At 35.3% G+C, this 16505-nt stretch overlaps 1 protein-coding gene across 1 annotated transcript in view; it reads left to right on the top strand.

The window, feature by feature from the left end:
- The window catches only part of WDR72 (WD repeat domain 72), a 120517-nt gene extending 105195 nt beyond the window's left edge, over positions 1-15322 (top strand). Inside the window, exons 8-9 of the mRNA XM_017885965.1 lie at positions 5749-5853; positions 11356-15322. Of these exons, the coding sequence (XP_017741454.1) occupies positions 5749-5853; positions 11356-11411 (161 nt within the window). The 3' untranslated portion in view covers positions 11412-15322. The remainder of the gene's footprint in view (positions 1-5748; positions 5854-11355) is intronic.
- The last annotated feature ends 1183 nt before the right edge of the window (positions 15323-16505 follow it).

Genomic DNA, 16505 nt, shown 5'->3' with positions numbered 1-16505 from the left:
TTTTTTTTTTTTTTTTTTTTTTTTTTTTTAACAATACAACACATTCCCTCCCTGGGAACTCATAAGTTCATGTCTTCGATGACAATTTTTTAATATTCTTTTTTTAAATAAATAAATATATATGGAGGCTGACCAGTGTGGAATATTATTTTCCATCCAAAAATAAGTCAGACGGGGTTTCCTTCTTTATACAGACTTCCTGTTGGCATTAATAAGAGGTTTCTGGGCATGTTTGATTAAGCTTGAGTTGTAAACCCTAGCTAGACCTCAAGATTTTTCCCTTAAAATTGCAAGTGAAATTAATCATTGATTTTTAAAAAGTTTTTATTTGTTTTACTTCGTAGGAATCCTTGTGAGCAATTTCACCCAGTCATTTGATAAATACTCTTGGGTGCCTACCTTGTGCCTTGCATTAGGCTAGAAGTGCAGTATTGCTTATCAGCCTTACTGAGGCAGCCCTTTGCTCAAACTCCTGAATAACAGAACAATATTTGTATTTGAGAGGCATACAACAATATTTTAAAAGATTTAGTAAGCAATTTATACCTCTTTCTCATTTATCTTCCCTGAACTTGGCTGGGTGGTCTAGCCATATTTCTCACCTGTGGAAGTTAGCTATAGACAGATTTTTCCCCTAAGCCTAAATAGTCAATAATTTAATCCTCTCTGTGTGTATTTAAATGAATAGTTTTTTGTATTTTTTAGTAGAGATGGGGTTTCACTGCATTAGCCAGCATGGTCTCAATCTCCTGACCTCGTGATCCACCCGTCTTGGCCTCCCAAAGTGCTGGGATTACAGGCTTGAGTCACCGCGCCCGGCTAGATACTCTTAAAATAAGGGTGATGTGTACACAGCTCTTTAGCCAGATATGTTTTCCTGATAAGACATCTGTCCAGAGAGATTCCACTTATAAACTGAATTTGGAGTCAGTTCAAATGACTTTGTCTTTGTTTACAAATTTGGTGTTACCCCTTAACGTCTTTTCATAGATTATGCCTCCCTCTGGTTTAAAATATCTTGCAGTCTTTTGAGATCTGCCAGTTTTGCATTTATATTTTCTTCTACCTGAATTGTATGCAGCTTTCTCACTTCCATACTTCTAGAATGCTATATTTTAGTTTATTTTATAGTGACTCTTTAAAATTGGAGAGAGATTTGAATTACAAAGCAGGATGGTATTCAACTCTTGGCTACCATATTGAGCTAGTAGCGTTCAACTCCGGTCTTAGAGTTTTCACTGCTTATTTCACAGGCCTGAGCTATCTTTTAGTGTTTCCTGACCTCTGCATCCTGTACATTATTTTTGTGCTCCTGATTAGTGTGTAATTAAGATTTTTGTTTGGATTTTGTCTGGTAACTACAGTGGTTTATTCTATTCAGTTACCCAACATTTCAAACTGCTTTTTATTAATGATTTTCCTATATATATCCTCATTACTTCCAAAAAGCCACGATACAGATGATGAATGAGATCTATTTTTAAATCATTCATAAGTCATTGTATTGAAAATGTTATTTAGGACTGTAGATTTTATTCATACTGTGAATTATAGGATTTTTTTAATGGGCTCCGTCTGTCCAACAGAAGTTGCCTAGCTTGGAAGATCCAGCCACTGTTTGTGGATGTGGGTGGAAACTTTTTTCTAGTGGCCACTCTTTTGCTGGGGACGTGGAGATGTTTTTGGGGGGAAGTTGTTGCTGCCCAGGCCTAGCCCCTTTAACAGCTAATACTATCTTTCTGCAAGTAATGAGAAAAGGGAGAAGGGAGTTTTTAGAGGATAACTGAAACCAAAATTAGAGAATAGAGCAGGTGGAGGAGTATTACCACTGATGGCCCTGCTACCACTTTTTTAATTTTAACAACAAATCCTGCTATAGAGTCTTCCTCATACTATCTCCTGAATTTCCTCTTACAGTGTTCTCGAATGTGATTTAAAAACTATTGATTTCATGTTGTCTTTGGCCGAACAATTCATTTCTTTAGGATCTAGAAGAATTACACTAATAGTTAAATGCACCATAGTGAAACACATCCATACAAAGTTCATAGATTCCTCTCTTATCTAGGTACCAAAGATATTGCAAAGATATTTAGAACACTGGCCCTTCAGTCATCAATATTTTGAGGCATGTGATGAGTAAATGGAATAGCCTTACATCTTTCAGTGGCAGAACTGTCAAGAAGAGTTTGTCTTTTTTGCCCCTTACCTCCAAATCTGGACTATTTCAGAATCCATTACAAAGGAAATAACAGTTGATTTTAAGCTAAAGATGAGTGTAGCAACCATTTGCATTATATTGATGTCAAAAGTATCTCTCTGCCAAGCTCTGAAATGCACCTTCAAAAACTACTGAAAATATCCAAGAACTTTAGTGATGAGCTACAAATGGACTTTGGTATTGATAGATAAAAGTCAATATGTATAGTAAAAGGACAACTTACTGTGATAAATGGGCCCACCATCAGTAAAGATCAAATTATTGACTATCTAAAGCAAGGAAAAACCTGTCTATAGCTAACTTTCACAGGTGAGAAGAATTAGCTAACAACAGCAATTTAGAAAAAGCTCAAAGAGACGTGTAAAGAGAATTCATTAAAAATGCATACCAAGTAGGCAGCAGCTTTAACGAATATATCCGTGGCACTAGGTTAATGTGTATCTTTGGTCATGCCCAGGTTCACACCCTTTTCTTTTGCCTTGAATGAGCTCCCTTTGGGTTTTCCACATTCCTACTCAAGGAGGTCTAATTCAAATTTTACCTTCAGACTACTCTGTTGTGGAAGAATTCGCCTCTGCACTACTAAAAACCATGTCCCTCTTAGAATGTGGTCTCCAGTGCTCCTACTAGTTACTTTTCATCATACTTCAACTAGAGCACAAGTTGTATGAGGGCACATTAAAAGTGCCTTCATGTCTTTACCCCTCACAGTCCAACACAGAGCTCTACCCATAATAAACACTAGATCAATATTTGTTGATTCATCATTGTTGAAGTGATTCATTAGAGAAGCCTTGGTCACATATCATGTCAGAGTTCAGTGATGAAACATCACAGGAGACACCCAAAAGAACAATTGCAAGGATTAGCCTATCAAAGAAAGAAAGAAAGAAAGAAGATGTAGAATGGCAGTAATTAACCTCTCCAATGCCTGCTATTCCCAACTGGTAGAATGTAGCTATTTCTTCTACAGTAAATTTAATTGGTTGCCCTAGGAACTACCCAGTAAAAATGACAAAGCTTGTATCATTTCAAATTTGGAAACTAATCTGTAACCAAGTACAATATCTGAAGAATAACCATCTTTACTTCCCCTCCCCCACACAAGCCAGACCCTCCAAAATCAGAGGTGGAAGCAAAGTAGTAGCCTGGTACCTACTAGTGTGAGTTTAATGAAGATCATGCAGCTAAAACTACACCTAACTTTCTGGCCTTTTTGAGAAGTTTGGGATGTCAGTTCATTCTTGGACCACTTTATTGCCACAAAGAATGGTTGCAGACATATACTTTGTCTAATACCATGTCCTCTTCCTCTGTGAGGTCCCTGATTTAAAACAGTATCTTCTGAATATTTGTTTGGTGCTTGATAAATATTTTTGAAGGAATGAATAAATGAATGAATGGAGAAATGTTTTAAATTATGAAAGAATAGTGTGTTGGATGGCAAGTGCAATGCATTTGCCCAAATCAATAGAGGTGCTACCTCATTGGCTTTTAGTAATAGATTTAGCTATGTGATTTATTTCCTTTTACAAATACCAATGTAAATATTTCAGAAAATTATCAAGTAAGATATACAGAGATAAAAATCATTAAAGTTGGCCAGGAAATCTTGACCAACATAATGGTATTCTGAATGAAACTGATACATTTAACTATACCACTTAAACATTTCACAAAAAATCTATGGATTCAAAAATAATCTGTAAGTATGACCTAAACTGAAGAAAATTAAACTAGCTACATCAATAATTACATAGGCCACACATCCTCTCCTTCAGTGTCACAAACTAACCCACATCACCACTTTGCAAACATGCATCCTTGCTCTCAAGTTGGCCTAACAAGAAATTGAACAGACCCATTGAAAAGATAATTGAAAGCACGTATCCTCTTGGATTAGGAGGACATTTAGCATGGTACCTCTGCATCATTCATGTGTTCATTCATTCATTTCACAGATCCTTCAAGAACACCTTCTATGACTTAGACACTGTTGCATATGAAGTCCACAGAAATGTATGGATGAAAATGAAAAGATCAGATTTATTATTGAAAACAGCAATTTTGTGCTTTTCTTACATTTTGTTCCCCAAAAAAGATTTTAGAGAAGTAGTGAATTCTAACTACGCTGGGATTTTGATAGAACAGAGAAGTCATATCTGTGTACTGAGAGAGTTGGTGAAACAATCTAGAGGGAGAATTTAAACCAGAATCGTGTTACTAGTCTTCTGTAAAGTTTGTCTATGTGGTCTTTAGGTTACAAACATCAGTACTATGCACACTCCATTAAAATAAGTGGAGGAGTGTGCCAGGTCTGAACACTACTAATACTGCCTGGACTTTGGGTGGAACACCGTTGTGTCATGTACCAAATGTGTGAAGGAGCACAGTTTCAGCCTCTGCCTTGCTTTCTTGTCTCCTAACAGAGGTTTAGAAACAGTGTCCAGGCCCACTCCCCTGTGCCAACAAACTTATCTTATGTATGATTGTAAATATATATTTTGTTTATTGCATTTATGGCTTACAAATAAGTTGCATGTGTTATCAAATCAGTGGTGGTGTTTACTGCAGCAACTTACAATAAATAAAATTCCACTGTACTCAACAGTATCTATATATTTAGAACGTTTGGCTTAATTGTGGCCTAATTTATGCCATTGCAGGCTTGTTTTGCTTTGTTTTTTTACTGAGCTTCTTCATGAAGACAAGGCCCACTTTTTCTGACAATTATTTTCTAGAACAAATGTAATATGGAAATATGTTACTTCCTGGAGACGACATAGAGCAAGTCTTACAACTTGTGGAAAAATGTGGAAACTTGAGTCTATTTCTCAGACAGAATTAGTGGATACCATGGGTTTATAGGAAATTTTAGACTTCTGTACTAGCTTCTGTCTGTGGTGATAATCCTACAATATCTCATGATAGTTTGGTTGTCTGGAGACCTACCATTTGAAACAACAGCCCTTCTTATTACAATTTTCAGTGTATATTCATGCTACATTTTAAAATTTACTTTTTATAGTACTAGTTTTTCTGGTGTTTGGTACCATAGTTTTTAATTTAATGAAAGAGAGCCAAAATGCGCACAAAATGTTCATTAGCTGTGATCTGTGCAATGAGAGGAACCATTGCCACCAGTACAGAGCTGGTCTTCCTAATTGACTAGCCTGATGTTCTTCTCTCTGTGTTCTATTGCCGTTAATTGACTATATTGTTTTAGATTTATGCATTAAAAATACGATTTCTACTTCGAAGAGATCACTTTGTTACTTTGTAGCTTTTAAGCCGATGCCGTGAACTTATTTTTCTTCTAAGATAAAGTCACATCTATAGATTTTTCAACTAATTACATGTCTGCCAATAAATACTTAGAGGATACATTTTATTTCAATTTATTATTTGTGTTTACATAGTGTGTCCCTGGAAATATCTGTGGAACTGAAAGGAAATGTTTTAATGGTATTTGCTACTACTTTTTCATCCTCTCGCTTCTCTCTCTCTCTTTCTCTCTCTTTTAATAGCTCCAGTCAGTCCGGTCAAGCATGACAGCAACTCAAACTCGGCAAACTTCCAAGACGTGGAGGACATGCCTGACAGATGTGTCTTGGAAGAGTCTGAGAGTCCAGGTGAAAGCCATTTAAAAATAGTCAAGTATAAAATGATAAATTTGACACAGCTTTGGGGTCCTTGGAAGGGGGTGAGGGGAGAGGACATTGTAATGCTGTTTTCTCTTAGCAGCTGCACGGTCAAATTAATGGTCACCTCCAGGGGTCACAGTGTGGAGCTGTTATCTTTTCCTCTTTCATCAAGAATTCAGTTGGAGGAAGTACAAAGGCTTTATGACTGAGAAGGGAAGCTGACGCTATTAGTTCATTATCGTCAATTTTAGGCTAAATGGTTAATAGAGCCAGAGATTGGAAACTATAGAGAAATGGCAACATTTTAAATATTTCAAATAATGGGATCTAACAAGAGGGGAGAGGAAGTGGACAGACGGGGATGAAAAGAGAAATTGTCATAATTACAGTTCAATTTACCTTCCTAGAAACAAACAGGACTATAACTGGGATGACAGGATTTTAGCATAATCGTAATGAATACTGTCAAATGTTTAGGGCAAAATAAAGTCTAGAAAATAGTAACCCTTCTCTCATGCAATAAAAGCTATTCTTTGTCAAAGTTACATATTTGTATATATCCTTTATAGAAATAAGAGAGAAATGTACTAGAAGGTTACAGCTAGAAACACTTATACATAGATTTCTGTGTCTATTTTTGTTTCGTTTTGAAGCATGCCTAGCCTTAACAACTAATTAATTAGAAGCAAAAAATCTTGTAAAAGTTGGATGAATATTCCTGGATAATTATAAAGTTATAAGGTGCTAGAAGGTACCTTATGATCATGAATGAAAGAGTTAAATATCTCCTCCACTTAAATTTGTGGTTCCTGTTTTATCTGGCTCCTGTGTACCCTCTACCCTCTCACATCTTTGTGTGCTGATCCATGTATCATATTTTTGATTCATCCTCTCTGTGGCCTGTCAGCTTAGTTAAGAGATTTCCAAATCTTGTAGCCTTCGTTGACAGGGGGCAGCTGCAAACAGTCCCCTGATCCTTCCCCAAGGAGAGCTACTGAGATTTAATTTTCACTGAAAGGTGCAGCCTGCAATCTATGTCAGCTCCCCTAAGTCATCTCGGAACCCCAATAGGCACAGTGGCGATGGCATTGTATATCAGTCCTCTTCACTCCACCAAGATTCCTCCGAAGATGGACTGCTGCTGTGTGCCTGTTCTCAACCACACTTCTATGTTCAGATCCCACGGAACTGAGAAATGGCATCTTTAGCAATGATAGAAATGTTTAATGAGCAAGTTAACCCCACCCCCTGCCATAATAGCTAAAACAAAAATGTAGATGAGTCTCATTCTAAAAGGGAGAGGGTAAATGGTAGTGTTAAATTTCTATAATAAAATTATTTATCCATTACTTTTAGTTTTGACTAATTTTGCCGAATTTTGATTAGGTTTTAAAATGTCTTAATACACAGTTTTCCATTACTCATTTTGTCAGGCAGGTAAATCTATGAGTCAAGTTTTACCTGACTGTCCACTGTTTTGATAAGAATAGATCAGCTTTATATCATTTCAAAAGTAGAATAAATTTCCGTCATCGCTTAATATGAATGGAATGGGAGTGAGATTCAAATATAACATTCTCTATCTGATTGATACACACAAAAGCATTTATCAAGAAAGAAAGATGAATTAGAAAATATAGGTGCTGATAAAAAATCTTAACTCAAAAAGTGAGTACTGTTCTATACATCGGACATCATTATACTGGTAATAAAGAATGAATTACTCTGGCTTTTTCCTCTGTCCATTCCTGCATTTTAAGACATCTTGCCTTATAGGCCTAGAAACCTCTGGAGAGTTCACTACTGGTCTCACTGCCTTCCACTGAGAATTTGTGGCTTGGTTGTCATGGAGACATCGTATTTCTCCAAGAATTGCTCATATTGATCCGTGGCCAGGAGTAAATGGCCAAGCCAGTGTGAGGAATAAAGGGGGCTGGGCAGTCCTATAAAATGACCAGGGCTTGTGGGTTGGAAATAAGCTCATAGCAAACACTTAGCTAAAAAGAAAGACACAGTTTGATTTTGTTTTAGGATTTCTTTCTGCACTTTGGGCCATTGTCTTCTTTCGCTATGAACTGAAAGAAACTTGTTAGTCACTTGTCATGTCAGAGCTTTGGTGCTTGTCCTGACACAGCTGTCAGCCTTCCAGCTCTGCGCAGTTCAGGGACACACAACAAAGAGGCAGTGACATGAATTATTTATTGCTCCTTGTGTGGATAAAATTCTGTGATAAGAAATTAAGACACTTCTGACAGAGGTGCTTGTTTAGTAAGAAAGATTTTGATGAGAGAGTGTGTTTCCTTGAAGCACGAGTATTCGATGGGCAAAATTCTTAAAATTGAACATGGAGGAAAATAAGTTTTATGTTTCTTATGTGAATTTGGTGGCAGAGAAGGACGTTCTTGAACTATAAAAATATGACTTTCCACTTTTCAAAGCCCAAGCATTAACTTCAAAATATCAAGTATTTCAAAATGTAGGGGCTCCAAAACCATAAGCGTTCCTCTAGCGGTTTAGTTACCTCTATTCACCACATGTGAGTGGTGTTTCTCTGGAAAATATTAACTACCTCAGTCAGAAGAAATATTAACTACCCCAGTCAGAAGAAGAAACAAATTTGGGGTTTTTAGGTGGTGAGATTTGGGAAGATGTCCTCAAACCAGAAGAGGTGCTTCAGTAGCTAAACTTGTAATTGTGTGAGTGTATTCTTTAGTCATTGTATGGAAAAGAGTGCATTTGATTCTGAATGCACATTCTTACCATTTTCAACTGGAATGTTCTCACTCATTCAAAATTTCTTTTAACATTTTTATGTACATGCAAAATCCCCCAGTTACAAAGCTGAATGTGGTCAATCTTCTAACTTTAATGGATATTGAACTTACATGATTTTATCTATGCAATGCTAAATGACTAATATAATTATTACATCATTTTAATGAATAGATCAGTTATTTGAACAGCATATAGAAAATGGAAAAAAGTGTTTTTCCATGCAAGCACAGTTCAAGTATATTGCTTTATATATTGTTCATTCCACAGAAATTCTCTTCTTTGCAAATCCTGTAAACATCACTTGACTTTAACTCTTCTGGTTTTGTATTGTGGATGTGAACGTATTTTCATATGCAGAAAGCAAAAGGGACATTGAAGCACAGAAAACTAAGTTTTGGAAAAGTGAAGTTGATATATAGATGTTGATAGAGAGTCTTAAAATGTCATTAACAAAGCAAAGTTGTTTGAATGTATATAAAATAGAAAGAACCACTTCACGTATTACCTCTGCATGCAATGGGGCTTGAACTCAGAATGTAGATTGTTTATTTTTGTATTGACATCACTCCTTCTCCAGCGCTGAATTGACTAGGATGACCCATTTGTAAATGGGCTGCAGTCTGCATGTAGGTCACAATTTAGACGCCTTGTGGAGTGGTTGTTCACCTGGTCTCTAGAGCACTCTACCTTATTCATCATGCCATTGTGATCTCTTTATGGGTTCAAGCTGTATACCCAGGTGAGTGCCTGAAGTCCATTAAGGTAGGCAAAGCACCTTTAGACCAGAGCATTCCTGTTACTTTGACCCTGCTAGTGAACCTGGAGGTCTTGTCTGATAGGGAAAAGTATCTCTCAGCAGTGTCTTTTCTTTGGAATAATTCATTAGCAAAGAGTTTTGACTCACAGGTGAATCCCAGAATGAAGTTTCCGGCTCAGACTCTGTGAAGTCTGCTTGCTCCTTCACTGGCATTTCTACGTTCCTGAAACCTGTGGGAATAACTTTGATGTCTAGTAATAGCAGCACTGAGACAATATCATGAACTTGCAGTTCCCTTTTTTGAGATTTTAGGGCCATTAGGCTTTCTTTCTTTGGCTCTTTAAGGCCTGGTTGCTTCTGAATCTGAAAGACGTTATCACAAAAATAGTTCAGTGGAGCCTTTTGCTAGTTAACTTCTTAGTGTTTCTTTCACAGTGATTAAAGCTCATTTTTCATTCTTCAGAATTTTTTTAAGGATTTCTAGCTCCTCATCTTTAAAGTCATGATGATAGAAAATTTAGTGTGGCATTCACAATTTTTTACGAAAGGGTTAATGAGAAATCTTAAGCCTTTGTCACCATATTGGCTTGGAAAATTAATAATTTTTCTTTTTAGTGCACTAGAAACAGTGTACACTCCAAAGTAGCTTCTGCTGAAAATAATAGTGACAAGAGAGAATTAGAAGTCCAACAAAATGCATTTACGTAAGTGTTTCCACATCATTCTTAAGTAGTTTATAATCAGTATGCATTCTGCCATTAATAGAACATTTTTGTGGTTTTTATAAGGCAGGTTATGTATGTAGATCTATATACATCACTGTCAATCAATATTACATTTGCATGAGTCTGATGACCAAAACTAGATTTCTCACAGAGTTTCCAGGGGATACTACATTGTGAAAAGCCAAGGTGGAGTTTTTTTTTTTTTTTTTTTTTTTTTTTCTTTTACTATTCTGGCTCATGAATCACCAGCAAAAATCAGGTAACAGAAAGTAGGACAGATTCAGGACTGGAGTGCTGGAGATGGCTGATGATGATGCATGAAGCAGAAAAAATGTGGAATGTGTGAGCAGCCCATCAATCATGGCCATCGAGAACACGCTTCTTATGGTTAGTGCTAAAAAAAAATCTAGAAGAATTAAGAACAATTCCAGTAGGAAGATATAAGCACTTTCTTCAAGTTGTTTTTAACAATATCACATTATTAAAATTTACCCAAGAGGAAAATTCAAACATCAACATATTTTTTAAAGAACGTAAAAGTATACATTAATACACACATACACACACACACACACAGACAGTATACAGTATTGGTTTAACTAAACCATAGTTTTTGCCAGTAGGAGTGAAAGTTACTATTCATAGACATGTCATTGATATAAATGTGTTTTGAAATAGTTATTAAGGAACAATGTTCCAATTAGTTTGGTAGTCAATTTGATTTTAAATGAGTGGCTTTTTTTAGCCTACAAAGACAATCATCCAAGTAGTCTGAGAAATAAATACTTTTTTGATTCTCTAACTCAAACAGTATTTCAACTAATAAATTTTGACCCTAAAACTGCAGTTCTGGATTTTCCTAAGAACAATTAAACTATTTGAAATTTATGGAAATTTACTAATTTCAAACTAAATTTTTCTTATAGAAAATTTCCATCTTCCTTGGCAGTTAAAAAAAAAACCCAAGCTATAAATAATGTGTGCAATTAGTGTATTTATCTACTTTATAAGACAAGTACATTTTTATTATATTATCTTATTTTAGGATGGAAAAGACATGTAGAAATTACAAGCAATACATTTCTTCCTTTCGTTCTTTTTTTCCTCATTCTCTCCCTTCTTCCTCTCTGTATCTGTTCTTCATTTCCTCTCTCCCTCCCCTCCTCTTGGTCTTTCTCTTTTTTCTCTTTTTAGATTTCACCATATAACCCAACATATCTGCTTTTCTCCTAGGTGAGCCAAGGCATCATTCATGGATAGCAAAGGTCTGCCCCTGCAAGGTGTCTTAAATGGAATCTCATCAGTAGGAGCTGAATTTGGACAAATTAAGAAATCCAAACGATGCAATTTGTTTATTAGTGTATAAAAGCATTGTTGTTATTGGTCAAGTTATTAGGCTGTAGTAGATTTACTAATACTTTAGCGACCATGTATTAAAAGTGATTTTAATACATGCTGATTAAAATGCAATACATACTGATTGAAAATATTCAAATTCATCTAATTTTAGAAAAATATTGTCTAGATCATTATCTATTGCCGCTTCTTACTTTTTCTGTTAATATTTCCAACAGGGAATGCCAGTCCACAGACACAAATTCAATACTGCTTTAAATTTTCTCTTATCCTTTTAGTCCCTAAATTATATAATAAACAATGTTAAAACCAATGTAGTACACAATGCTTATAAATTTAATGTTGCTTCAAGGTATTTAATCTAAAATTTTACCAACTTTGATTTGTCTGGTTAGGATATTTTGTTTTAGTGGATACGCTTTAATTCAGATCAATTACTGCAGTAAATCTCATCCCTAAGCATGAAATGTTGTCAGCAAATAACCAGTTCCATTTAGTTATCAATTAGCCCAAATAAGTGATACGAAGTATAACAGTGACCAACCTTGTACTGTCGAGTTAATTTGGACTTCTAATGACATTGAGGCTAATGTCTTTAGCTAAAGGTTGATCTTGTTGGCCATGTAGATGTGAACTAGGGAAGGGGAATCAACTTACGGCATATCACAATTGATCCTTATTAAGTATAAACTCTTGTAGGTCTTTTCCCAGAAAGAAGCTTGACTAGCAGGAATTCTAAAACTAAAATATATCAAACAGCATAAATAGGAATAGACATAAAGTGCTCTTCTATTAAAGCCTTCGGTGATCTGATTTATTCACTATGATTTATATTGCACCGTTCCTCAATTTAAAGAAAATCATCAAAATATTATTAATCTATGTATCTTATTAATATAAATATTGCCTAATCCATAGACAAAAGGATACAAAGTATTAAATATATGATATGTAGCTATATCTATCTATCTATGTATCTAATGGGGAAGTTCAAGTCACTTCAATTTAAGAAACATATTTCTGAGCATAGGAGCAGCCTCAGGTCCTATGGTAGTATACAGCGGACAGGAGAGGGGGAAATTAGAAAAGATAACTATGTAATTGAAAAGGGAATATAAAGCATTAAATATATGATATGTAGCTATATCTATCTATGTATGTATCTAATAGAGAAGTTTAAGTCACTTCAGTTAAAGAAACATTTTCAAGCATGGGACCAGCCTCAGGTCTTATGCTGGGATACTATAGACAGGAGATGGGGAAATTAGAAAAGTGACCTATGTAATTGAAATGACATGGGCTGTACCCTTAAGGAACTTGTAATTAATGATGACCTGAATAAACATACCAGAATAAAGATGTCAAATGAGTGTGACTCCCTTAAAGTAGATTACAGTGTGCATTCTTTGTTTCCTAAAATCTGATTTTACTGCTTGAAATTACATTTGAGTTGAACTTTAGAAACTAACATAGTGTTAATAGGAATAATCATGGAAAATTATCATCTTTTGAAAACTGATAAATATATTCCCCCTCCTTTAGAAACAGTCAAAAGTCATTCAAACAAGTTTCAAAATAAAGGAAGGCAGCAAGTTAGGCGATGGATTATATTTTCTAGCATGTTGTATACCAGCTGTCAAGGTCATTGTAAGGACTCCCAAAAGCATTTTGAATGATGGCAATATCAAATAAGTGTATGTGCTCTCAAACGAGGCATTTTTAATTGTTAAAACCTATTTGGATGCTCAAGTTATCATATGTTTATGAAAAATAAGCTTCATTATTTTTATAGCTACATCCTATTATTCCCTTTTAGAAACAGGAATAACAATAGGTTTTAATAGTTGCCATACTTAGCATTTATCAGGTCTAATGAAACCAATATTGAATCTCTGATAAGTATTTTCTGATATTACTAGCTACAGCAAATTAGAATTGGCACAACCCTGACATTACTAAATGGAAATGTTAGGATTTTTCGGCATCACATGTTAAAATCTCTGAAATTTAAACTTTCATGTTAAACGACTAAAGTTTGCTTTTATCAATATGAATTCTGAAGACCAGTATCATTAACTATGAAAACTTTTAATTCCTAAAAATAGAGCTTTAGAGATATTCAAGCAATGCTCTCCTAATATCCATATACAAGTGTGTTTATGACACAAATTCAGTAGTCTCTTTAAAAATGATTTCTTTATATTGACTGGCATTCAACATATTTCAGTAATTTCTGTTATGACAGAATTTGAAATAGCAAATTGTCACACAGTTAACTGGATGGACCATGTACGTGGTGATCATAACCACTTGGTACTACACCCAGAGACTCAAAATTGTCTTTCTTCTGATGAGATATGGGTGTCCTTTGTACATCTAGCCCTAGGTAACCGTGAGTGATTATATTAGCAAATGTGTTTGTATCCAGAGTATTCCTGTCATTGTAATAAATAATTTATTTAAAAATTTTATCTTGTGTTTCTTTTTTGGTAATCATCTTGGTGATATTTATGAATAGATAGATAGATAGATAGATATAGATACATACACGTGTGTGTGTGTGTGTGTGTGTGTGTGTGTATGGTATATCCCCCAAAGGAATATCATATTTTCAAGTTTGCAAGCCTTGATTCTTTGACTTGCTGTTGAGTTTCACATTGGCTGCATTGTATATTGCAGGAAAAAGTATCTGGAAAGCATGGAGGGTTAAGAGCAGAGGCTCCTCGGCAGTGTGTCCAGGCCGTGTGTGCTTGCTGTGCTTGTCAGAGCCTCATTCCCTCCCCTGTGTTGGAGAGCTTTCTCATAGGGCTCATCCAGAGGTGCTAGAAAGCAATCTGAACACTGTTAAACACTTCAAATATAAGGAAAAATGTATAATGCTAGAAACACACAGTTAAAAAGTAGCACCAGGTATCAAACATTCTGTTACTATTTTAGAAACTAAATTAAGTCTACTTTGAACATGATGGTATTAGAAAAATGAGAGAATATGGTTTGTTAAATATTAATATTCTATCTTTAGATGATAGCTTTGGTGATTTTTATTTCTTTTCTTATACATTTTTTCCAGTGTTCTGTATTTTAGAATCCTTTTATAATTATTATAACGAACACTTTAGAAAAGATACTATTTCTCTTTCATCCTTAGGGGGCACATTATAATAATTGAGTATTTTAAAATTAAATTTTATGCCATATGTTTAAAATGAAAGTTCAGGTTACATTAATTCCAATTGATTTTAAAGCCTTATTTTCACAGAATGGACTCATTCAATTTTTTAAGTTTTATATTAATACATTTTGATTGCTCAGTTATATAAAAGCAGTGTTATAGACTCCTTTATTCTCCACAAAATGTTGTCTTATATGTAAAATGCCAAAAATTGTGTTAAATTTCCTAAGAAAGTCATTGCTTTGTAAACATTTGCATAATACTTAGTGTTTTTTGAAATTTTAAAAAATTAACTTAACCAAAAGAGTTGCAAAATTAAAACTTTCTTGAGTAGATATCTTTCAGATAAAGCTGCACGGCTTCATGTACAATAGTCCCCAGATCACCTCACATTGTAATTTGCTCAATGAGGAGCCTACAGGTAGCAGGTAGGAGAAGGTAAACTGGAAATTAACAGGTCTCTCCATAAGAGCATGCCACTGGAAACGCCCATCCAATTTGGGGCCCCTGGAAGACAGCATGTGTCTCATGGGAGGCCTGTACAACTCCTTTACTCTTTTCACCTTCATCGTGACCTTCTCAGATACCATCTTTATGTAAAATGTTGATGTTATGGAGTTTTTGCAGTAATTTAGTTTTTATAAATATTGTATTAAAATATATTTCTCTTGATTACTGTTTTTTGTTTGTTTTGTTTTGCTTTGCCACCACCTACTCTTGGATCCTGCCTGTGAAGTCTAAGATAAATTCACCTATACCCCAGAAAACACACTGCAGGTAAATAGACTGTGACGATTGCATCATGACAAGCATGATTATAACGATGCAAATGGTAAGAAATAGTTATTTTAATACTATGCGAAAATTAAAGCCATAAACCAGTGAAGATGTCTGAAATGGCCTACTTCTAGAGGTATACTGGGGGAAATTAGGCACCCATTATATGCAGGGCTTCTCACGCAGAGTAGTTCAGACCAGCACCCCAGCCCCCACCTCCAGCCCCACAAGTGGTGTGGGGAGGTCACTCAAGTGACCACGTGAATGGTTCCCCTCTTGGCAGGGACAAAACCAGGAGGAGTTCCAGGGTAGGGTTGAAGCGGAGCATATTTTATTCTTCCTTTGACATTGTTCCTCCAAATGCCTATTTTTCGTTGCACGGAGCATATTTTCCTAACATCAATTTTAGGGTCATTTTTTGTCTTCAGCATCCTGCTATTGGAAAAATAGCGATGATTTTTATTCAAGAATACAAAGCTTTTAACACTAAAGATAATTAGTCCATATTTAGGCCATAGTACACTATGCCTAAATCTGCAAAGTGCCAAATGCCGGGGAAACGCCAATATTCGTAACATTGTGTAATAGCAATAGTTAGTTGGCACATGCTTCCAAAACTCATCATTTATTCACTTAGCAATCATTTTAATTGCAATTATCTGTAAAGTCATCAATCAAGTTTTCGATCTTGCATGTATATTTTCTAGGGAGAAGGTGTTTTCACAGCCTCAGGAACAGCATCGTGGCCTTGGATGATGCCTTCCAAGATAAAAAGACAGCCCATGATGTTCTTGACATATCACAGGTTTGCTTTAGACTTTTAAAGAGGTTTCTGGTTAATTCTGTAGTGTCAACTACATTTCTTATCAGAAATAACCTCTCTGATCAATATCAAAAGAATTGTGACGTCTGTGTTATCCCCGTTAGCATCAATTTATAGTTACTATATAATCAATTGAGGAAACAGTGTTTCATTTCATTTTCCTTTTTTTTTTTTTTTTTTTTTTTTTTTTTTTGAGGTGGGGAGGTGTGTGTGTGTTTTAGAATCGGCTGGGGTGGGAAATAGGGAGGACCTGTA

Source organism: Rhinopithecus bieti, unplaced genomic scaffold (assembly GCF_001698545.2).
Source record: "Rhinopithecus bieti isolate Rb0 unplaced genomic scaffold, ASM169854v2 scaffold_14454, whole genome shotgun sequence".
Classification (NCBI taxonomy): Eukaryota; Metazoa; Chordata; class Mammalia; order Primates; family Cercopithecidae; genus Rhinopithecus; species Rhinopithecus bieti.
The sequence above is the reverse complement of the archived record's forward strand: the minus strand, read 5'-3'. Positions and strand labels throughout refer to the sequence as shown.